Source organism: Symphalangus syndactylus, chromosome 24 (assembly GCF_028878055.3).
Source record: "Symphalangus syndactylus isolate Jambi chromosome 24, NHGRI_mSymSyn1-v2.1_pri, whole genome shotgun sequence".
Taxonomy (NCBI): Eukaryota; Metazoa; Chordata; class Mammalia; order Primates; family Hylobatidae; genus Symphalangus; species Symphalangus syndactylus.
This window is the reverse complement of record NC_072446.2, coordinates 69,867,469-69,891,894: the sequence shown is the minus strand read 5'-3', so window position 1 is coordinate 69,891,894 and position 24,426 is coordinate 69,867,469. Positions and strand designations below refer to the sequence as shown.

At 43.7% G+C, this 24,426-nt stretch overlaps 1 protein-coding gene across 1 annotated transcript in view; it reads right to left on the bottom strand.

The window, feature by feature from the left end:
* Positions 1–588: 588 nt before the first annotated feature.
* The window catches only part of FERMT1 (FERM domain containing kindlin 1), a 48,868-nt gene continuing 25,030 nt past the window's right edge, over positions 589–24,426 (bottom strand). Inside the window, exons 7-15 of the mRNA XM_055265512.2 lie at positions 23,438–23,545; positions 22,818–22,949; positions 20,827–20,876; positions 15,191–15,315; positions 13,673–13,779; positions 10,952–11,173; positions 10,071–10,195; positions 5,167–5,308; positions 589–3,089 (exon numbers count right to left, since the gene is read on the bottom strand). Coding sequence (XP_055121487.2) covers positions 2,916–3,089; positions 5,167–5,308; positions 10,071–10,195; positions 10,952–11,173; positions 13,673–13,779; positions 15,191–15,315; positions 20,827–20,876; positions 22,818–22,949; positions 23,438–23,545 — 1,185 coding nt within the window. The 3' untranslated portion in view covers positions 589–2,915. The remainder of the gene's footprint in view (positions 3,090–5,166; positions 5,309–10,070; positions 10,196–10,951; positions 11,174–13,672; positions 13,780–15,190; positions 15,316–20,826; positions 20,877–22,817; positions 22,950–23,437; positions 23,546–24,426) is intronic.

Sequence of the window (24,426 nt, the reverse complement as noted above, 5' to 3'; positions counted from 1 at the left end):
GCTTCTGGAGTCAAGACAAACACTGCTCATTGGCAGTGTGGCCCGGGGCAAGCTCACCTTCTGAGCCTTTCTCCTTTGTAGAGGAAGCCATTTCTACCCTCTATGGGCTGACATGAGAATTGCACAAAGGGGTATCTATAAACTGCATGTCACTAAAGCAAAGTGCCCTGAACTCTCAGCCATCAGAATCAGAGGCTTCTGCTGTTCTATTGCCGCTGGGGATATTTCTTTGCTTGCTGGTGTGTGTGTGTGTGTGTGTGTGTGTGTGTGTGTGTGTGTGTGTGTGTGTTTTAATATAGAATTAGAAAGAGACAAAAGAGCTCACGATAAGGCAGGATATGCCAGGAAATCTGTGACCAAGTCAGTGAGAAAGGAGTTGAAACCAGCGGGTAAGTGAGGTTTCTAAGGGGCTCTCTGAGGACCCCTGGAATCTGCCACTCCCCACACCACGGGAGGGAATGACCTGGAGTCATGGCGCTGTGAGGAGAGACACACGTCAGACCTCAGAATTGCAGTCCCTTTTCATAATAGAGGAAACAGTCACCTTTTTGGAGATAGTAGGTTGGAGAGGACACAACAGGACCGTACTCAAATCCATATACATCTTTTACTTAAAAGTCATATAAAAGAATAAAAAATGCAGATTTCTGAATCAACTGTAGATAAGGAAGCAAATGACGTTGAAAGGTGCTCATTAATTTAAAATTTCATCATAGGAAGTTGGGTGACCTTTTGCACTCAATATTAAAAAAAAACCATGAAGTTGCTCTTTGGAACAGTAGCATTTAGGTTTTTTTTTTCTTTTTTTGTCACACTTGTTTATTTCTTTGGGATGTTGCTGTGTGTCGCGGAAGAAATGCTCCCCTGAAAACTAACCAAAGTTTGGTTAAAACCAGTTAGTTCCTTTGGTTTCACGGAAATGTCAGACAACTATGAAAAGCTTAGGAAGCATGTTGGACTGAAGGTCTGGCTTTGGTAACTGAGGCAGAGATGTTCTCAGCAGCAAACAGGTAAAATCTAACATCAAGAAGCATTATTTTAATGTAGGACCAGTTATAATCTTAAAGAACTGACTAGGTTCTAAAATAATATAACTGAGAAATAGGACTGAGAAATGACCAACACCAAGTATAACACGGTACACTTAGCACTTGTTTCTACAGAAAACATTTCAAATCAAGTTCTTTATGATGTGAACCAGATTTTCCAAATGCCTAAACCACTTCCGAGCTTTAAGCAAGGCCTCAGAAATTCAGTGGGTGCCTGGGAGGCTTCATTCACATTCACCTCTAAGGAGAGGCTAAAAGAGGAATTTCCAGATGGCAGCTACTGGCTCAGAACCAGGGGGTCCCTTGCCAAGTCTGTCTCTATGTGGCTCCCAGAATTGCTGAGGTCTCACTTCTCAGAGGGCTTTGATGGAAAATAAAGCAACAGCTGATGCTCACAGGCCTCGGAACTCTGGCCAGGCTCCCTGAGGGGTGCATCCTAGGAGAACTGAAAAATGGGATTGGACCTTTTGCCTTATCCTTGCACCCCAAGTTGTTTGTGTGGCAGAACATCTATGAAAAAATAATAAAATATTGTCTGATATTTCCCTTCTGGTACTGCTTTTGACCTTCTCAAAACCCACCCCTCCCACCTCTAACAAACCAAAATGGAAAATGACAATTCAGGCAGCTGTTAATTGGCTCACTCTCTCAAGGCAAGCACTGTCTCAAGGCAGTCTCAAGGCAGAGATGACACAGCAAAAAACAGACGGGGAGAAAAAAATCTATTATTGGCTTGTGATTTACAAAAGCCAAAGGCCTTTAGAGAAAAGGCCAGGAGTCGTACCAACATAGATACCAAATCCAGGAGAACACAGACCAGCAGTAAGAGGGACGCTTCCCCACGACCCAGACCAGCCTAAGGCCCCTGTGGGGGCAGCCAGTGTGGAGCCGTCAGACCTTGGACATGGTGGTCTTTGAGAATAGGTCTGCCCTTCTCTCCCTGACCAGTTGGGATACAGACCTGACTGGAATCCTTGACGCTGGCAGGTGTTTCTATGGACAGAGAGGACTGTGCCTGTCTTCCTGAATCCCAACCCAGAGTAGAAGCAGTTGAGACACGGATCTGGGTTGAGAAATGGGTTTTCCTGTCCCCCTGTGTCACCCACATCTTCACAAAGGACTTACAGGCGGCTGAGAGATCTGTAGGAATGGAATGGGGTTTGCAGGTGGCCCCAGAAACCTGAGGAGACCAATGACTAAGACCAGATGTGGCTCAGTGGTCATCTTGGCAGGTATCACTATGGACAGATGACACTGAGGGCCACTCCTCTGACCTTGGGTTGTCAACTGCTACCTGGTAGCCCCACCCTTCCCCTTTCTACCCCTAGACCTTGGCCTCCAGGGAAAAAGTGTGTGTAGGCACTCCCTCTGTCATTTTGAAAAGACAGGAGCTAAAAGCAGTTCCATGAAGGACAGGCGTTTCATTTCATACCTGAGTTTGTGAAATAAGAGTTCTTCTTGCTACACGTGATTGTTACCTTTCTGTCTTCTCCATCGACTTAGTAATGAGACAGATCAGCACAAGGATAACTTGTAGCCATACACCTGGCAGGTTCTGCAAGTCACAGAACTGTAACCACATGTTGGGCCTTAGAGCAATCTTAGGGTGCCTCCTTTTCTCCTGCTCACCCATTTTATAGAAAAAACAAGAGAGGCTCCTTCCATGGCTGGTAGCACAGGGCAAAATAAGGAAAGGGATGTGCCAGCAGTGGGTTTGAATGAGGCGAGGATCTGGGTGACCAGCGGTGAATGTGTGTTGTCTGTTAGTCCAGCATCTACATGCTGGGCAAGTTATGGATCCCATCCCTCCAGGGAGGGGAGCCTTGGGCTTGCCCTGTTGGTGTGAGCTGAGCACACGTGCCTGTTTCAATCCTGACCGCCCGTCAATTTGTGGAACAAGTCCTCATCGAGTGTTTCATTCTGGTCCTTGGAGCGGGTGGACAAGAAAATGTAGCCACCAATGTACTCGTGCACAATCTTGCAATCTGCACTCAGGCAGGTGAAAGCAGTCAAGACGTTTTGGTCGAACTCGATGACCACCTGGAAGAGAAAGGCACAGAGGAGCTTAAACTCTGGCAAGGAATGATGAGAAACAAGTGCTTTGCTGGACTGGCCCCTGGGGCTGAGGGCTGCTGAGGTGGATGACAGATGGTTATCCCCCTAAAACACACAGAAAACCGCCACTTCCATTAAACACTTCCAGAAAACATCTTTGCTCTCTTTGCGCCCTCTGGTGGTGTCGACTTTGCTGCAAGTCTGGTTAAAAAAACTCCCAACACATTTTCTGTCTATAGTTTAGATATAAGGATTTTGCCCAAGCACTCCCTGTCTCCCTGTGTTGAGGAGCAGGGTGCTTCACAGGCACTTTATTTTTATTTATTTATTTTTGAGATGGAGTCTTTCTCTGTCACCCGGGCTAGGGTACAGTGGCACCATCTCGGGCCACTGCAACCTCTGACTCCCAGGTTCAAGCGATTCTCATGCCTCAGCCTCCCAAGTAGTTGGGATTACAGGTGTGCGCCACCACGCCTGGCTAATTTTTGTATTTTCAGTAGAGATGGGGGTTTCACCATGTTGGTCAGGCTGGTCCTGAACGCCTGACCTCAAGTGATCCACGCCTCGGACCCCCAAAGTGTTGGGATTGCAGGCGTGAGTCACTGCACCTGGCCTGCAGGCTTTTTAATGAATAAAAGTCTGACTGAATTTTCCTACAGCCACTGCCCCAAACTCTTTCCTAGCTGAAAGTCATAAACTCTAAGCACTAGAAGAAAGACTTACAGACTTTGCTGGTTCACAACCTTGGCTGCCCATTGAAATCACTTGTGGACCTTTAAAAATTACTAATGGCTTGCTCCTCCTCCCAGAAATTAAGATTTAACTGGCCTTGGGTGTGGTCCAGGCAATGGTGTTTTAAAGCTCCCCAGGTGATCCTAATATGCATCAAGACTTTAGAGCTACCGCCTTAGAGGTCATCTAATCTCTGAACTTGATTTTACAAATAAGCACCCAGACGATTATCAACACTGCTGAGAGGAAGTCAGGGTTCTTAACAAACGTGTGCGTCTCTTACCATCCCTCTATGTCAATGACTTTCTATTGGAAAATGAGAATGCCAAAGGAATGAGGGAAGATTGAGTCTGTATCAGCAACATCGGAATGTTTTAATTAATTCAAGAATGAATGAAACAGGGTCTTGCTTTGTTACCCAGGCTGGAGTGCAGTGGCACAATCATAGCTCCCTGTAACCTCGAACCTCAATTGATCATCCCTGGCCAAGTAGCTGAAACTACAGGTGCACGCCATCACACCTGGCTAGTTCAGCTTTTTTTTTATTTTATTTTATTTTTATTTTCTGTAGAGACAGGGTCTCATTATGTTGCCCAGGCTGATCCCGAACTCCTGGCCTCAAGTGATCGTCCCACCTTGGCCTACCAAAGCACTGGGCAGAATGTTTTAAATTAGCGGCAGGATGCTAAGGTGCCTCTAACTTCATCTAGAATTTTCCAGGATACAGGCTTGGCCTGAACTTAGCTCCTAGGATGGGAGATGATGGGAAGCTGTAACATAGGCTAAGGGTTTGAGGGCTCCTGGTTTTAAGAGGTGAAGCTTTTCTCAGTGATCACTATGGACCTCACTTGCTTCTTCAGCAGCTTTTCCCTTTTGGGCCTGGAACGCTCTCCAGGTGAGCAATTGAATCTTCGAGTCCTCAATTGGGTTTCTTGGCAGCCAGTCAGATGAGGCCTTTTTTGGATTTATTTTGCATAGCAGTTACATCTCCAGTAGTTTGTGGTAAGTAAGTATCAAGCTAACTCCTATATAATCCTATGCTGAGTCAATGAAAATTAATGAAACTGCTCAGCAATTTTAGAACCTGTCTATATTGAAAGTCTGCATGGAGACTAAGCCAACTTGCAGCGCGAATGCAGGAGCATTTGGCCTGTGCTTGTTAGGAAGCTGCCCAGAATTGCATATGATTATTTTAGCAGAAAATTACCACATGCTTGTGGTTTCTTAGCTCTAAATAGAGGAACACCTTTTAAAAATCAGAATAATCTGCAATTCTGAGGGAACACACATTTATAGGCTCAACACTGAAGAGCAAAAACTTTCACTTTACCTGCCGGGTTTCCCAGTTTACATTCCACTGTTTGATATTTGTGAATCTCCATGTTGTCACTGGAATCCCGGTGGCTGCATCAATTTTAATCAACCTGTTATATGAAACTCCCAGAATGTCATCTTTCTTGCTTCCTTTAAATCTGAAAAGAATCATAATATGAATTAAGAGAAGCAACTGCTTCCTATAATACAATGTTCATTCACAAATAACTTCTTAAAAATACTACCAGTATTTCTAAATCATTTCAGAGGAATGGACAATGAAGGATTAACTTTCTGCAGGGGGGCATTTTTACTGGGATATAGACAGCATGAAAAAAGAATGAAGGCTATCCTGCAGATGGTCTTTAAGTAAAACTGACATCAGAGAAAAGAAAAATAAGACAGAATCAAACAAATTCATTCAAAATGATTACTGACTCTGTGTTGGGCACTCTTCTAGGCACAGGAGATATAGTAGTGAACTAAATGGATGGAAAATTTCTGACTGTGGGAGGGAGAAGATCATAAGTATGAGGTACATATGCCAGATAAGATGAAGGAAAATAGCTGGGCGCGGTGGCTCACGCTTGTAATCCCAGCACTTTGGGAGGCCGAGGCGGGCGGATCGCGAGGTCAGAAGATCGAGACCACAGTGAAACCCCGTCTCTACTAAAAATACAAATTAGCCGGGCGTGGTGGCGGGTGCCTGTAGTCCCAGCTACTCGGAGAGGCTGAGGCAGGAGAATGGCGGGAACCCGGGAGGCGGAGCTTGCAGTGAGCCGAGATTGCGCCACTGCACTCCAGCCTGGGTGACAGAGCGAGACTCCGTCTCAAAAAATAAAAATAAAAGTAAAAATTAAAAAAAAAGATGAAGGAAAATAAAATTGGAAGGGCTACAGGGAATACTGGCAATGAGGTGGTTACAGTTTAAAACAGGGAGATCAGTGAAAAGGTGACATTTGATCAGAAAATGGATATGCATGAGCATGTGAGCCATGTGGATATCTGGGGAAAGAGTGTTCCAGGCAGAGGGGAAAGCCACTTAAGAAAAAAATTTTTTTTTTTTAATGTGCTTAAGGACCTGTCAGGAGGCCCATGTGGCTGACACAGTGAAGAAGCGGAGAGAAATGTGAGTTCAAGAGCAAAGGTCTTGTAGGCCACTGTAAAGATCTGGCTTTTACTCTGAGCGAGATAAGAAATCCTTCAGATTTTGTGTGTGTGTGTGTGTGTGTGTGTGTGTCTTGTAGAGACAGGGTCTTGTTATGTTGCCCAGGCTAGTCCTGAACTCCCGAACTCAGGCAATCCTCCTGCCTTTGCCTCCCAAAGTGCTGGGATTACAGGCATGAGCCACCACACCTGTCCCAGATGGTTTTGAGCAGAGGCTTCACAAAATCTGATTTAGATTTTAAAAGGATCCCTCTGGCTGCTAAGTTGAAAACCTAGTGGGACCAGGGTAGAGGCAGGAACACCAAGCAGGGTCACTCTGGACCGGCTTTGTGATGGTGGTGGAGGAGGAGGCAGAAGAAGTGGTCGGATTCTGTGTGTACTTTGAAGGTAGAGTCACTAGGAGTTGCCTATGGGCAGGATGTTGGTGTAAGAGAAAGACCAGAGTCAAGAATGAGTCCAAAGGATTTGGCCTGGACATCTAGGGGGAGGAGTTGCCTTCTACTGAGACGAAGAAGAATGTAGCGGGGAGCCAATTTAGGGGGAAGATCCGGAAGTTTGGACATGTTAAGATGAGATGCTCATTAGATATCCACAGTGGATTTATGAATCTCCAGTTCAAGAGACAGTTCTGGGCTCAAGATATACATTGCAGAGTAATTGGCATATAAATGAAGTCAAAAGAATGGCTGAACCCAAGAGGGTGAGTAGAGATTGAGAAGAGGAATGCTTTAAGAACTGAGGCCTGGCTGGGTGCAGTGGTTCACATCTGAAATCCCAGCACTCTGGGAGGCCGAGGCAAGAGGATTACTTGAAGCCAAGAGATTGAGAGCAGCCTGGGTAACACAGTGAGATCCCATCTCCTAAAAGAAAGTTAGCTAGGTGTGGTGGCTCACAAGTCGCCGCTACTTGGGAGGCTGGGGTGAGAGGATCACTTGAGCCCAGGAGTTTGAGGTTATAGTGAGCCATGATTGTGTCACTGTGACAGAGTGAGATCCTGTCTCTAATTAAAAAAACCCAAAAAACAAAAAACTGAGGACTGTGCACTCCGGTATTATAAGAGATCGGAAAGATGAGAAAGAACCAGCCAAGGAGACCAAAAGAACTGGTCAGGAAGGGAGGAGAAAAGCCAGGAAAGTCAGCTGTGTTGGAAGGCAAGTGATGCAAGTTGGCAAAAGGTAAGGGGTGACTCACTGTGTCAAATGCTGTGGAGAGGGTAGCTGGCGCAAGGACTGAGAGTCGACCAATGGACTCAGCAATGTGAAGGTCATGGGTGGCCAAGAGGTGACCTTGATGACAGAAAGTAGCAGGGGCAATGGGGTAGGGAGGGAGAGAAAACCTAACTGGAGTGGGTTCAAGAGAGAATGGAAGAAAGGAATTGGAGGTAGTGGGTATGTACAATACATTCAAGAAGTTTTACTGTAAAGTAGGGCAGAGAACAGGGAGGGCAGCTGGAGGAGGATGCAAGAAGGGGAAACTGATGTGAAAATTGATGTTGCAGGAGACAGAAAAGCATAACTTTAAAAGAATTCCTAGCTGAATATGTCACTTTTCACATCATTCTTATCTTCTGCATGTCACCCTTGGTTAAAATTTACTCCACTTTTCTGGAATGTTTTCCACATTATTCCTTCATTTCACCACCTTAATGCTTAATATCACGAGTTAACCCACTTCTTACTCCACCCGCTTCTCTCTAACCTATGAGAATTCCCTGGGCTGCTCTCCATCATCCAGGGAGCGGTGAAGCAAAGACCTAGGTTTCTCGGGTGTGGGCAGATCCCAATCCCGCCAGCAGCATGGCTGCTCCAGGCTTTGACTCTGACTGGCCTTGGAAAAAGCAGATCTTCGCTACACCTGGGTCCGCTGCCTCAAAGCCTCACCTCCATAAACAGGTGTTAGAGATAGAGGGAGGTGCAGGGGGATTGTCACCGGAAACCTGTTCAGGCCCACACCGTGCTTCACCACGTTATCAGGCACTTTGCTTGCAGGCTGCACTGGATTCTCTCAACACAGTAGGTTCGGAATGCCCACTGAACACATGGAGAAGCTGCGGCTTGGGGAGGGCAACAAAAATGCCCAGGTGAGAGAGCTAGCAGAGGCAGAGGCGGGACTGAAAGCTGGGCCTGGTCAGTTCAAGTATTTATGTGGTTTTCACTATGCGGGGTTGACTTCAGGGTTACAGGTGAGTGTGTGTGTCTGCACATGGACACGTATGCACGCACATAGTGGGTATCCAGTACAACTCCACCCTTCCTCACTCCTTTGTTGGGGTAAGTAAAGCAGAAAGAGTTACTTGTTTGGGACAAACATTGGGGACTGATGTTAAATGAGATATTTCAGTGAATAGGAAAGTCTGTTTTTTTCTGTTGTTTTGTTTTTGTTTTAGAGACAGTCTCGCCGTGTCGCCTAGGCTGGAGTGCAGTGGTGCGATCTCAGCTCACTGCAACCTCCATCTCCCAGGTTCAAGTAATTCTAGTGTCTCAGCCTTCTGAGTAGCTGGGACTACAGCTGCACACCACCATGCCCAGCTAATTTTTTTTTTTTTTTTTGTATTGTTAGTAGAGATGTGGTTTTGCCACATTGCCCAGGGTGGTCTTGAACTCTTGAGCTCAGGCAATCCGTCCACTTTGGCCTCCCAAAGTGCTAGGATTATAGGCGTGAGCCACCGTGCCCAGCTGGAAAGTCTGAGTAGACTCCCCTGTTCGAAGTAATGGAGAAATGGAGTCTTTGGAAAGGGCCAAGAAAACAAAAACTGTCAACGCTTAAAAATACAAACCAATTTTCCCACCCTCAAATTATAAGATGAGAAAGTGACAGTACTTGCTGTACTGCAGGATTGGGTGTAGATTTTGCTTAAGCATCAGTCTCCTTTACAGAACTGAAGAATGTAATTTGATTTACAAGCATGCTTGTGGATAAGTTTTGGGAAACCATCCATTGTATACAGTGGGGCAGAGCCATAGTGCTAGGCGGGGATAACAAATGAGGACATTTATGCTTTATGCCAGGTGTGCCCTGGACTAGGGAGTGAACTTGGACAAGTCACTTAAGCTGTCTTTCTGGGGGCAATAGATGGGCCTTCTATGCAGCCTTCAGATCCAGAAATCTTCAGAGACCAGTGGGAACAGGGTTGCTATCTGGTAAAGCTGGGTATAACTAAGACAGAGCTTGCTGGGACCTCTCTAAAAACCTAAAAATTCTGCAAAGCCACACCACGAGACAGTATGAGACACAAAAAGGAGGAAGCTGACATGAAAGAAAGTCGTAGCCAGGTGTAGTGGCTCATGCCTGTAAACCCAGCGCTTTGGGAGGCTGAGGTGGGAGGATTGCTTGAGATCAGGAGTTCGAGGCCAGGCTGGGTGGCAAAGTGAGACACCCCCCCCACCCTCCCCGCACCCAATCTCTTAAAAAAAAAAACACAAAAAAAATCGAAAAGAAGTTACAGATTTCATAAAATCAATATGTGATGTTTACCCTCCGGTTTTGGAAATGTAGTTATCCTAAAAAAAAAAAACCCTCCTTTTAAAATTTCCTTTCCCACATTTAGCTGAGTTTCAGGGGTGTTGGAACTTAGAACAAGAAGGTATGGAAAATGTTTATGAGCAGCCCAAAGTGTCAGGGCTATTTATAAAAGGGCAATATTCTCAAATAAAAAGCATTCTATATTCTATGCTAAATGAGAAAACTGGGGCTCCCCAAAAGCCACTTAAAATGGAATGGAAAGTGTGAGAAACAAATGAACATTGTAATCACCTGACAAGGTAGTAGGTGAGGCCGAACTCAGGCAGTGACTGCCACGCCTGGATGAACCGCAGCTTGGCTTCGACCAGGGGCATTTGGGCCACGTTCTGGTGCGCCTCCAGGATCCGGGCGGCCAGCTGAACAGAAACAGACATCAACCTCTCCTCCCATGCACCGGCTGCTCTGTGATCACCCTGTTAGCTCCAGATCCCCCGTAAGAACAATACACTCAAGGCCCGACTGCAGCTCTACAAAGACAATCTATTCTCATCCATTCATTCTCTCTCTTTCTATAAGATACAACAATCACTGGAAGAAGCAGGAAAAGGATCACTCAACACATAAACTTCTAAAGTTGGTGCAGTTGGAGAGCTCTGGGGTCCCTCAGTCTGAAGTCCGTGGAGTGTCCACAGACAGTGGTTCTATATGAATCAGCTCATCTGTGCAACTTTTAACCCACTCCTATAGAAGCATAATTTATTAATTTATGAGAACTAAAGAAGTTCAATCTGGGAATACCTACATGTTTAGTCAGCAGTACAGTCACCTCTAACAAAATTAATAATTTCATAACATCATCTAATATTCAGGACATAGTCAAATTTCACCATCAACTGTTTTTTTCATGATGATACTCTTAATCAGATGGAATTACTCCTTTTTTTTTTTTTTTTTGAGACAGTCTTGCTTTGTCGCCCTGGCTAGAGTGCAGTGGTGCAATCTCAGCTCACTGCAGCCTCCACCTCCCAGGCTCGAGCAATTCTCCTGCCTTAGCCTCCCAAAGTGCTGGGATTACAGGCGTGAGCCACCATGCCCAGCCGGAAATCCTCCTTTTATTTTTGTGTGCATAAAGAATTTACTGCAAACAATTGCCCTAACAAGATTAACAGTACCTGTTTGGATTTGTGTTTTTTTGCACACCGTGGTGACACAAAACATTCTGGGTTCATATCCATGTTTTCGAGACTGGAAGCCACCCGAGATGCAGAATTCCTGTTTTTCATCCTCAGAAATGAAAGGATGTTGAGGACCTCTGGCTGGTAGGAGCTGTCTGCCATGGTTTTGCCCTTCGATGCCAACATGCAGGCAGCCATCCATTGGGCGTATTGATTCTCCTGCAGCAAACAGAAGGTTGAGAAGCAAGCTCAAGTGCAAAGCCCCCTGCTGCACACAGAGAGGGGGACTTGGGCTTTCTTCCCCATTACAGTGCAAAACCATCACCTTCCAAGCAAGATATGAAGTGGCACACGTTTTGAGTGGCTGCTCATCAGCTAATGTAACACCTGACAGTAGTTTTTGAGTCCTGTGTTGAGTTTCTAGATGCTGGGAAGCTAGAGGATAGGAATGTCAACCTTGATAAATTGCATGCAGGGAATTTGCTTTTAAAGATGATCCAAGGGCCAGGTGCAGTGGCTCATGCCTGTAATCCTCAACTTTGGGAGGTTGAGGCGGGCGGATCACCTGAGGTCAGGAGTTCAAGACCAGCCTGGCCAACATGGTGAAACCCCATCTCTGCTAAAAATACAAAAATTAGCTGTGCATAGTGGCAGATGCCTGTGATCCCAGCTACTTGGGAGGCTGAAGCAGGAGAATCCCTTGAACTCAGGGGACGGAGGTTGCAGTGAGCCGAGATTGTGCTGATGCACTTGAGCCCGGGCGACAGAACAATACATCGTCTTCAAAAAAAAAAAAAAAAATGCCGGATGTGGTGGCTCACTCTTGTAATTCCAGCACTTTGGGAGGTCGAGGCAGGTGGGTCATGAGGTCAGGAGATCAAGGCCATCCTGGCTAACATGGTGAAACCCCATCTCTACTAAAAAATATAAAAAATTAGCCAGGTGTGGTGGCGGGCACTTGTAGTCCCAGCTACTCAGGAGGCTGAGGCAGGAGAATCGCTTGAACCTGGGAGGTGGAGGTTGCAGTGAGCCTAGATCACATCACTGCACTCCAGCCTGGTGACAGAGCAAGACTCCATCTCAAAAAAAAAAAAAAAGATCCAATGACACAAATGCCATGGGGCACAGACAGGTGGTAAAACTGCAAACTATCAGAGAGCTTTCCTTGATATATATTTCCATTTTCATATCACATCTGATCTCTATGACAAAAGAAAATGATGAAAAAAATTAGCTGATTTCCTATATTATTTGTACCCTGGTCTATGCTTGGTAAAGACTCTAACTCTAAGGTAGCAATCATGGCCATTATGGGATCTTAACAAGTCAGTGGTGGCTTCTATTGTTGTTTAATGTCTGTGTTTTATTTCTGACTTCAGGGAGTGAACAGGAGTGGTCCTCAGAAGTGCAGGGGATGCAGTTAAAGAGGGGCGTTCTTCAGTGCAACAGTGAGTAAGGAACATTGAATTACTGGCCTCAATCTTCACTGCCGCTGATATGGTTTGGCTCTGTGTCCCCACCCAAATCTCATGTTGAATTGTAATTCCCAGCATTGGGGGAGGGGCCTGGTGGGAAGTGGTTGGATCATGGGGGCGGATTTACCTCTTGCTATTCTGGTGATATTGAGTGAGTTCTCATGAGATCTGATGGTTTAAAACTGTGTGGCACATCCCCCTTCACTCTCTCCCTCTCCTATCACAATGTGAAGATGTGCTTGCTTCCCCTATACCTTCTGCTAAGATTGTAAGTTTCCTGAGGCCTCCCCAGCCATGCCTCCTGTATAGCCTGCGGAACTAGGAGTCAATTAAACCTCTTTTCTCTCCCAGTCTCAGGTAGTTCTTTATAGGAAAGTGAGAATGGACTAATACACCCCCCACCCCACTGCCCTCCACAACCTTCACCATGTAACTTTACAATTCCTACCACCAGGGACAGTGTAATTCCCATCCCTTGACTGCAGGCTCAGTCATGTCATCTGCTTTGGCCAGTGGAATGTGGGTGGAAGTGACAGTGTGCCAACTTCATGCCTAAGCTTTAGGAGGTGCATGTGTTGCCACACGCCCTCTCACACTTCTGCCCTCACCAAGAGGAGACATTCTCTAGGCAGCCTGGGACCCAGAATAAATAAAATCAGCTCAACCAGAGGCACAGTCCCACCAAACCTGTGTCTCCAAACCCGTATGACCAGCTGACACCATCCTGGATCATCCAATCCCCAGCCTACCTTTCAGCACATCTTTCAGAAAACAATGTTTATTGTTTTTATTTTTCTGAGGGGACAGAGTCTCACCCTGTCACTCAGGCTGGAGTGCAGTGGTGCCATCTCGGCTCACTGCAAACTCTGAATCCCAGGTTCAAGTGATTCTCCTGCCTCAGCCTCCCAACTAGCTGGGATTACAGGCACCCGCCACCATGCCTGACTAATTTTTGTATTTTTAGTAGAGATGGGGTTTCACCATGTTAGCCAGGCTGGTCTTGAACTCCTGACCTCAGGTGATCTTCCCGCCTTGGCCTCCCAAAGTGCTGGGATTACAGGTGTGAGCCACCACATGGCAAATGTTTATTGTTGAATGTCACTGTGATTTTGTTACACTGTGATTGTTACAAAGCAATAGCTGACTGACATAATAGTGCTCTAAATTTGTGAAAACATTTTTAGGTTTTGCTCTTAGGCTTAGTAGAGGTGAAGTGACTTAACATTTTTGGGGTTTTACTCACATGGTCACATCTCAAATACATTTCATTCATACCATCGGCAACAGGGATTAGTAACTTGATTCCAAATTTTCTCCCTGCTACATTTACATCGGGCACAACTTCGCAGCCTGAAGGACAAAGATCAGAGACAAAACTGAGTTCTGAGGCATCTGTTAGATAAACATCAGGTGTGTATCTGAAATAAAGACTTTGAATACAAGCCCCTCAGATTTGGTTTGGTTTTGAAAAATGGAGGAGCAAGCTGATAACATTAGTTAATGGATAACTAGATAAATCTTATGAACAATTAACATAGATAAAGAAAAATGCTTTTCTTTTGTGGTTTTCTTAAATCAAAAAGTCAATTTAGTTCATTTTCAGGTTAATGTTGGCTCTCCAAATTCATAGAAAAAATTGTGTATATGAACTTTAAAATAAATCAAAGCAGAAGGAATTCTCTGATTGCCACAATGTGAGTTGAGTGTACTGGTTAATTAAATATTTCAATTAATAGATGGTTATCAGGACGCTCACAGTGACCTTCAGAAATTAGAATAGGCATTAAAGTGACACTGAATTAAACATAACTGTTCTGGAATACAGAAAGCTTTTCAAGATCTTACAGCACCTCATGTGCTATACTCTTGGACATGAATTACCACCACGTCATAAACTCTGGACACACTGAGAAAGATGGAACAGCAGAATGCAAATAACCATGTTTACTAGACTGCATTCAAGGCCTATGCTCTGAAGAACAGCTGCAGCCAGGCTGTCATTTGGAAAACAGTGACATCGGTTATGGTGGTTCCTTTAGAAGTAAGTAAACCGTGCCTCATTGTGTAGAAAGCCTGACTTTAATCTGCTCCCCACCTCTTTTTTTTTTTTTTTTTTTTTTTTTTTTTTTTTTTTTTTTTTTTTTTTTTTTTTTTGAGATGGAGTCTCACTCTGTCGCCCAGGCTGGAGTGCAGTGGCGCGATCTCGGCTCACTGCAAGCTCTGCCTCCTGGGTTCACGCCATTCTCCTGCCTCAGCCTCTCCGAGTAGCTGGGACTACAGGCGCCCGCCACCACGCCCGGCTCATTTTTTGTATTTTTAGTAGAGACGGGGTGTCACCGTGGTCTCGATCTCCTGACCTCATGATCCGCCCGCCTCGGCCTCCCAAAGTGCTGGGATTACAAGCGTGAGCCACCGCGCCCGGCCTTTTTTTTTTTTTTTTTTTGAGACAGAGTCTCATTCTATCACCCAGGCTGGAGTGCAGTGGCATGATCTCGGCTCACTGCAACCCTCACCTCTTCAAGGGATCCTCCTGCCTCAGCCTCCCAAGTAGCTGGGACTACAGGCGTGCACCACCACGCCTGGCTAATTTTTGTATTTTTAGTAGAGACGGGGTTTCACCATGTTGGCCAGGCTGGTCTTGAACTCCTGACCTCAGGTGATCCACCCGCCTTGGCCTCCCAAAGTGCTGGGATTACAGGTTTGAGCCACCACGTCTGCCCTGACTTATGATGAGCCACAGCAAGATATAGGATACTCTTACCTCTAAGATTTAGTTTTTCTACTGGTTCTCCTTGTTCAAGTTCCTTATTTTTAAAGTAGGCTATGGATGTGTCTTTAAAGACAAACCAATATTGTCTGAAAGCTTTTAGTAGTAACTTCTTGGGCCTGCAAATTAAAGGATAGTAAAAGTTTAAACCACCATCCAGAAATGAGGAACACATTGCAAATTTCAAGCAGATCAGATGCTCTAGAGGTCCTGTCAAACAAAACACACTTTGTTTTTTCAAAAATAATTTTCAAATTGCTAATTTCTAAACACTAGAAATAAAACGCTGATATGAGATGTAGATTTTAACACCAAGGCTCCATCTGGGGCCACACCTGGCTCTGCTACTGTCTACACGTGTGTCCTGGGAAAGATCCTGCACTTACCTGGGCTGCATGCACTGCCTCTGTGTGACGGGGACAGCCGTAGTCTGGGAACCCAGGGCTTTTGTGAGGACAGAATGAGTTCATCTACATGAAGAGCTTATCACAGCACCTGACGCAGCTGAAGTGCTAAACTGTGATGGTGTATGTGAGAAACCGACATGAATCTGGTGACATTTGGAATCTTGGCATACTTTTTGCATTTGAAAAAGCTGTCGATATGGACAGCCCAAGCTTCAGGTTATCATACATACAAGGCAGATATAAACATGAGCAGCATTTTCTGTAGTTTCCTCTTGACTCTTAAGAGAAACTATGGGAGAATTCTCAGTGAGCCACGGAAATCAGCGGTATCTACAGCTAGTCAATATAGTCTCTACTGTTATTACAAACTATTTTGGGGGAAGGTATCCAACTGTGGTATTGGTATCTTTTGGGGCCGGAAAACTTTATACAGTGGACTAGACAGGTTGGTGGTGCCAGTGGCAGGCCTAAAGGTTGGGTCATTCAAAATAGGAAACGTGAGAATGATAGGGGGAGGACAGCGGTTGGAGATAGGCAGAGAAAAGAAATTATTAGTATGCGGTTCTGTGGAAGAAACCTGGCCTTGGGGGCAGATCAGGGTATCTCATGCCAGAGGGGTGGACTTCTGCATCAAGAATGGGAGAAGAAAGGAACCTTGGTGTTCCTCTTGGAGAAGAGAGGAACCATTCATATGTAATTTGGGGCAATTTTTTTTAACATGTCAGTACTAGTCTTTCCTTAGCTAAACATATGTTATCCTTAACACAAAGATATGAAAGAAGGTGCACATTTAAAAAAAAAAAAGTGTATGCCGGGTGCAGTGCCATCATCTCAGCACTTTGGGAAGCTGAAGTGAGAGAATTGCCTGAGGCCAGGAGTTTAGGACCAGCCTGGGCAACACAGCAAGATCACGTCTCTACAAAAAAAGGAAAATTAGCCAGGTGTGGTGGTGTGCCTATAGTCCCAGCTACATGGGAGGATTGCTTAAGCCTGGGAGGTTGAGGCTGCAGTGAGCTATAATCACGCTGGGTGACAGAGTGAGGACTTGTTTCTAAGAAATAAATAAAATTTAAAAACCCAACAAAACTCCTTCAGTGTATTACAGAAGAATATTACATACAATTTATAAAATAAATTTGAAAAACATTATATGAAGTTAACATTTCCAGGATTAAGAAAAAACAGTGTATTAAAATAGTATTTATTTGCTGGGTGTGGTGGCTCATGTCTGTAATCCCAGCACTTTGGGAGGCTGAGGTGGGCAGATCACTTGAGCTCAGGAGTTTGAGACCGTCTGGCCAACATGGTGAAACTCTGGCTCTATTAAAAATACAAAAATTAGCTGGCTGTGGTGGCGTGCACCTGTAGTCCCAGCTACCGGGGAGGCTGAGGCACAAGGATTGCTTGAATCTGGGAGGCAGAGGCTGCAGTGAGCTGAGATCACGCCACTGCACTCCAGCCTAGGTGACAAAGCAAGACTTCGTCTCAAGAAAAAAAAACAAAACAAACAAAAAACCCAAAAAACTAGTATTTATCATGTTGAGGGCTGTAGTTAAGACAGTTCTTTTTTTTTTTTTTTTTTTTTTTTGAGACGAAGTCTTGCTCTGTTACCCAGGCTGGAGTGCAGTGGCGTGATCTCGGCTCACTGCAGCCTCTGCCTCCTGGGTTCAAGCGGTCCTCATGCCTCAGCCTCCCCGGTAGCTGGGATTACAGGCGTGTGCCACCACGGCTGGCTAATTTTTGTATTTTTAGTAGAGCTGGGGTTTCATCATGTTGGCTAGACTGGTCTTGAACTCCTGAGAGCTCAAGTGATCCGTCCTCCTTGGCCTCCCAAAGTGCTGGGATTACAGGCATGAGCCTCCATGCCCAGGCAGTTCTAAGGAACATATTGTTGTTTAATACTCAGATTCTCCAAAATGAATAGTATTTTCAGAATAATAAAGACACAACCTTTAACCAAAAGATATAGGTAATAAGGTCTTGGTTTAATCTTCAGCATCTAAGTATTTCTCTTTAGGATTAAGAATGAGGCCCTACTTCTCTGTTTTACCTGGACCTTTAGAGTATCAAGAGATCTCAAGTTCCTCCTCCTATCTCCTGCCTGGAAGTTTGGTTCATCTTTCAGGATGCTTTCTGACACATTAACAAAGCTAATCATTGCTGCTGTTCTATGCATCAAAGCCTGGGGCAGGATAGGGGAAGGGGGAGTGGAGGTGATGCTGGGTGGTGAATGATGCGCATAAGAACGAGCTTTTTTTTTTTTTTTTGAGACAGGGTTTCACTCTGTTGCCCAGACTGGGTGGAGTGCAGTGGTGCAATCTCGGCTCACTGCAACCTCTGCTTCCCAGGCTCAAGCGATTCTCCTGCCTCCGCCTCCCCAGTAGCTGGGATTACAGGCGCGTGCCACTACCACTTGGCTAATTTTTGTAGTTGGTTGTGGATATTCCCCTCTAGGTATTTTTGCAACTACATATGTTAAGGCTTCATAGGTTTTGTCATCCTGGATCAGTTTCTATTTTATGTTTTCAGGATTCCCTTATTACATAAACACATAAGACATATACATTTGTATCTAAGCTGGGCATGGTGGCTCATGCCTGTAATCTCAGGACTTTGGGAGGCCAAGAAGGGCAGATCTTGAGTCCAGGAGTTTGAGACCAGCTTGGGCAACATGGTGAAACTGTCTCTACAAAAAATACAAAGATTAACCAGGCGTGGTGGCACATGCCTGTAGTCCCAGCTACTCAGAGGGTTGAGGTGGGAGGACCGCTGGAGCCTGTGAGGTCGAGGCTGCAGTGAGCTGTGATCCCATCACTGCACTCCATCTTGGGTGACAGAACGAGACTTTGTCTCAAAAAAAAATTATATCTACATCTGTGTGTGACACAGCCTTGGCTCTGATTTCTCAAGAGATATTTCATTTCCACACAGAACCCCATGCAAGGATGAACTTCCTTACCGCTTTCTTTGGCTAATGGGTAGTTTTTCTATTTTTCATTCAACAGAAGGGCAGCCTTTGCACATTTCCACCTTTAGGCAGGCGCTTCAATTCTCACTTCCTGCTTCACACAGGTCTGAAAGGTTCATCTTCTATCCCTACATGGGAATTAAAATCCTAGCCTCAAACCATGACAACCTGTCTCTATTCCCTAAATCCCTCTGTGTGGCTGATGCTGTGTTTGTAGAACCAGATTCCTGCCTTATTTCCTGTAAGTTGGCATTTCTGTTTCACTTCATGATTAATTCTGTATTTGTAATTCTTTTATTTTATCTAGCATGCATATGTATTCATAGCCAGATAAGAGTTTGCATTAGAGCTGATACCCTGGTGCTAGAAACTGAAGTCCACTGTTTATATAATAAATTTAATAGATTTTGTTTTTTTAAATAAAGAGCTTCACTGTAATAGAAAAAACTTAAAAATCAAAGGATTATTTCAATGCTCTTAGTACTGATGAGGAAAGGAGGTCTAGCGAAATGAAGGGCCTATTAGAGGTCCCACCCTACCAGGAATAGAGTTCTACTCTCGAATCTCTCTCCCCTCTTCCCTCCTGCGAGCTCTCTCTCCTTCCTTCATTTGTTTCTTCCTTCCATGAACTATATTATATATTCAATGCAACATCTTGAGACCTTAGATAGTATCCACTGGCCAAATATGAGGGCAATTTTGAGAGTACAAGTCACACCAAAAGCCTGTGACAGTTCAGGGTAGCATAAGTGATGTGGATTCAACTCCAGAATCACCTTCTTCATCAGAAACATCTATAGGAAGGCTACAGTCACCATTTGGTTTGTGAAGGGCTTGATTTGCCCTCTACAGAGAATGTGGCAACTCATTTTTTTGTGGCGCAATTATGAATACTTTATTAAGATGTATTTGTGGATTTAAATTGTTACTTTTTTCCTGTAGCTCTGACTATAACAATATGAGTGAAATGTGGTTACAACCATTTATGCCAGGGCAGTTAAATGAATGACCCTGACCGGGCATGGTGGCTCACGCCTGTAATCCCAGCACTTTGGAAGGCCAAGGCGGGAGGATCACCTGAGGTCAGGAGTTCAAAACCAGCCTGGCCAACATGGTGAAACTCTGTCTCTACAAAAACACAAAATTTAGACAGGCGTGATGATGGGCACCTGTAATGCCAGCTACTTGGGAGGCTGAGGCAAGAGAATTGCTTCAACCCAGGAGGTGGAGGTTGCAGTGAGCTGAGATCATGCTACTGCGCTCTAGCCTGGGTAACAGAGTGAGACTCTGTCTCAAAAAAAGAAAAAAAAAAAAAAAGAATGACCCTATTGTTTGCAACCACATCCTACAATCACAGTAAAAAACCCCCAAAACCAAACCTGTAGAAACCCAGTGACAAATATTGTTACCTTTGGACACTTGTTTGTCATTTATACCTGCTTCATTGTTCATTCTTTCTAATTCTTTCTTTGCATCATGTGTTATCAAAAGCAACTTGTGTTTCCTTTAACGCCAACTGCCCCAGTGAAGTGCCCGTTGGTTAAGAAAAGTCAACAAACCATAAAGTGAAATAAGGAACTGACAGGACTTCAAAAAGCCTTGTTTCTTTCATCTTAACATACTCTGGCACCATTGCAGAGGTGGGAGTCCAGTATTTCCATGAAAAAAAAAAACTCCTTCTCTGCCTTTTTAGCAGTTTCAGGTCAACCGGAGGTGATGGGGGAGTTTATCAGAAGTACTTAAACAGGTAGATACACTAAGGTGACTATTCTCTGTAAGCCCAGGATCAAAGTTCTAGAGAGAAATGGCTTTTAAATTATAAGTGAGCCTTCAAATGGTATAAGCGTACTGAGCCTCCCAGATGGAACCTACTAGAAGCTCTAGTATGGCAGATGTGTTTATTATTGCTGACGTGAACCCAGCCATTCACTGAGCATGTACTATGAACCAGGTACCACACTCAATGCTTCATATGTGTTATTTCATCGAATCCTCCCAACAAGCCCAAGGGGAGATATATTCCCATTTTATAGATTGGAAAATGGAGGCTCAGAGAGATAATATATTGCTCAAGGTCACCTAGCTGGTGTGTGTGGTAGAGTTAGGACTCAACCCGTTATCTGTCTGATGGCAAAGCGCACATTTTACCTTTGAACCATGAACCTGCCTCAGGGATATGCAGTTTAAACTCCTGCACTCTTTATCTTCAAGAGTTTGTTATGAGTAACTCCTCTTCCCCATGAAAGTTTACTTACCTAAATAATTTGAGATTATCTGCAAGTTTAGGGATATCAGTAATGTCCTCCTAAGAAAAAACAAATAATGTTTCAAAAGCAGGAACTTCATAAGTGATGCTGATACTCAACCTGCACTGTCTAATATGGCAGTCCCTTGCTATATGTGGCTATTTAAATTTGAATTAATTTAAATAAAATGAAAAACTCAGTTCTTCAGTTACACTCGCCACATTTCCGATAGTTAACTGGGTGTGGAGGTAAGGCGGGTTGGGAGGAGAATGAGGAGAATGGGGGCCCTGTTGAGGTCCCCTAGGTGGCTGGCAAAGTTCTATTTCTTGATTTCGGTGGTGACTTGGATGACAATTGAATACTGGTTTGTTAAGCTGTACATGCGTGTACTTTTCACTTTTCTGTTTGTGTCATAGATTACAAAAATGAAAAACGAGAGATAAAAAAATGAAAAAATGGATCAAGTACTCCCTATAACTATCATTCAAGTTAAAAATCTGAATTAGAAATGACTACTTTTATATGCAAACAAAAGCTTTTATAATTTTTATATTAGAGTGGGTAACTCCTGCTATATCTAGGTCACTGATTAAACTTTCAAAGTGAACCTCGTTCAAAGTTCATTCTGTAATGTAGGCTGGTGCCTGTTTTCAGACTGAAAAGCCTATTGTTAGCATCATGTAAAACTATTAAGGGAGGGAGGACATAACTTTTTATTTATTCTAAAAAGAATTACTTTCCTGTTGTATTTATTCGATGGAGAAAGTAGACAACAGAGAACTCCAAGTTCATGAGGCCTATGTCTTCTATAAACGTGAGACAGTGCCCTGCATCTCTACAGAATCCTGGCGTTTAGTTTGCATGAAGTATTTGCTCCTGAATGAGACCAATTTCTTATTTTAGGACATTTAATGATAAGAGAACATACACTGAATGCAGAAGAATATAGTAACTAATTCTAATCCATGATTACTGTTTACATCCAATTATGGTGGATCCACCTCTCTGATTCAATGTGATTAATAATTATTCCCATGGCCGAAGTTAAACAAAAGGGTGGCACCTCATGAGTGAATTAAACAGGAGGGGCATTTCAGTTATAAAGCTGACATTCACCTTTCATGGATAAGGAGAAAGAGATGACAAAATAGTTTTCTTTGTTTTATTGGAGGGTTTTTGTTTATCTCCTGAAGTCAAAAGCATTCAGAAACTTTTTGCAATGTTCCAGAAAAGGGCCACAACTTTGGTCAAGCTTGTCTAATTGAAATGGATGACAAAGTAAATAGAAATAAGATTTTTATCTGTAAAGAATTTTCTTGGCTTGTCACAGTGGCTCATGCCTGTAATCTCAACACTTTGGGATGCTGAGGTGGGAGAGTCACTTGAGCCCTGGAGTTAGAGACCAGCCTGGGGAATATGGCAAACCTTGTCTCTACAAAAAATACAAAAATTAGCCAGGCACGGTAGTGTGTGTCTGTAGTCCCAGCTACTCAGGAGGCTGAGATGGGAGGACTGCTTGAGCCCAGGAGGCTGAGGCTGCAGTGAGCCTTGATTGCACTACTGCACTTCAGCTTGTCTCAGAAAAAAGAAAAAAAAAAGAAACATTTTTCTCTCTTCTATTCTCACAGCTGCTTCATGCAATAGACAGGGTGGTATTTTCTAGACTTAAGTTTAGGGACCAATTCCACATTCCATGCTAGTGAAGTGGAGCCCTCAGCAGTGGCTCGTTCACACCATGCCAACTTATCTCTAGGAAGAAATACAAGACAAAAGCATTGTCATTAGTAGAAATGAAAATATAGTCCCTTACAGAGCTAACCCGTGAAAAGTTAGTTAGTTCTTGCTAGGTTGAAGCTTGTTAGGTGAAGAGCATCTTTTTTTGTTTGTTTGTTTTCAAAATCAGATGAAATATTCTTACTTCTAATAAAGAAAAGTTCATTTATACTTGTCAATCAGTTAGAAGAAAGCCACAGTTCTGGGTGATCAGAAAAAGTTCATACCAAAAGGCTGTCTGCTTTTCCACCTTCTAGGGTTACTTCCAAATTAGAAAGCGCCGCTTCTATTTCATCAACCTCGGACTCGCTTGTAAAATCCTGTGTTTCAGCAGACAATGACAGTTTGCTAATGTGGTACTAAAATGAAAATGGAGGTTTTAGAAATGTTATAAACAGGAATGTTATAAATATAAATGAATCTATTAGCCATTTTTTTCTTTGAGGACTATTCCCTTGGAATACTGAACATCTCTTAAAAGGAGGTCTCCTTCCCGTGTGGGGAAAATGACATTTTAACCTGATCATTCTGAGGTTCATGGTTAGTCATGTTACAACTGGTTCTTTCTCATCACTGATTGTGCTTACACAGGGAGGAGATAATAATTGCAAGACTAGTGTCTTACATGGGACGTGAGCATTGTGTGGAGTATGAGGAGCATTTTAAATTAAAAATTTGTTCTGGTCTGAAGAAGAAAGCAAAATAAAAAATGCAGAAAAAAGTTGTTCTCCTTATTTTCAGATATTTCTTCAAAGAAAAAAAAAAACTAGTATGAAGCATATGAAACTTTAAGCAGAACAAACTTGGTTTGTCTCCTTCCAGAGAAAAGGTACTGAAGTTCTCATACCTGTAGAGCTGCAAAGATCAACATTTCTTCCTCTGTGCAATCAATTTCTTCTAAGAGAATGGCCCACCTGGCTTGTTCATAGAGTTGGTTTATTCGGACAGCATCATACTAGAGACAAAAATAGAGGTGTGTGTGTAATGAGGTATATTTATATCCCACAATACAAAAATTCTGAAACAACTGAGGCTATTCTCTGTTAATCAGATGCAGCAAACTTCAGCTCAGGTAAATGAAAGGAATACTTCTATTGTGCCATATACTCAGGCCTTTTTTTTAAAGTTTTTTTTATTTTAATTTTTTATTTTTTTGAGACAGGGTCTCACTCTGTCACCTAGGCTGGAGTACAGTGGTGCAATCAAAGCTCACTGCAACATCCGCCTCCTGGGTTCAGGCAATTCTTGTGCGCCAGACTCCCAAGTAGCTGGGACTACAGGCGTGTGCCACCGCACCTGGCTAATGTTTGTATTTTTTTGTAGAGATAGGGTTTCGCCATGTTGCCCAGGCTGGTCTCGAACTCCTGTGCTCAAACGACCTACACATCTCAGCCCCAGAAAGTGCTGGGATTACTAGCATGAGCCACTGTGCCTGGCCCTCCAGCCCATTTTACTTCTGAATTCAGAACTAACTTTCTCCAAATGTTTTCCAGAACTGCTGCTGCTTCTTCACAACACAACTTTGATTCCATTATTTTCTGTCTCTTTTATTACTACATATTGGTAGTAATAGATAGTAAAAATGGTTTATATGATAAACAGTGTAATAGGTAAACAGTGTAATAGAAGGGATCCCCATGCTGATCTGCAAGCCCAGTGCAATCCCAAGCAGAATCTGATAGGATTTTTTAAATGAAACTTCATACAAGCTGATTCTTAAGTTGGAAGACACAATGTTCAAATATTGCCAAGAAATTGAAAAAGAATAATGTTGAGTAAAGCACTTGTCGTCCCAGACATTAAAACCTATTATAAAGTTACAGTAATTAAAATGGT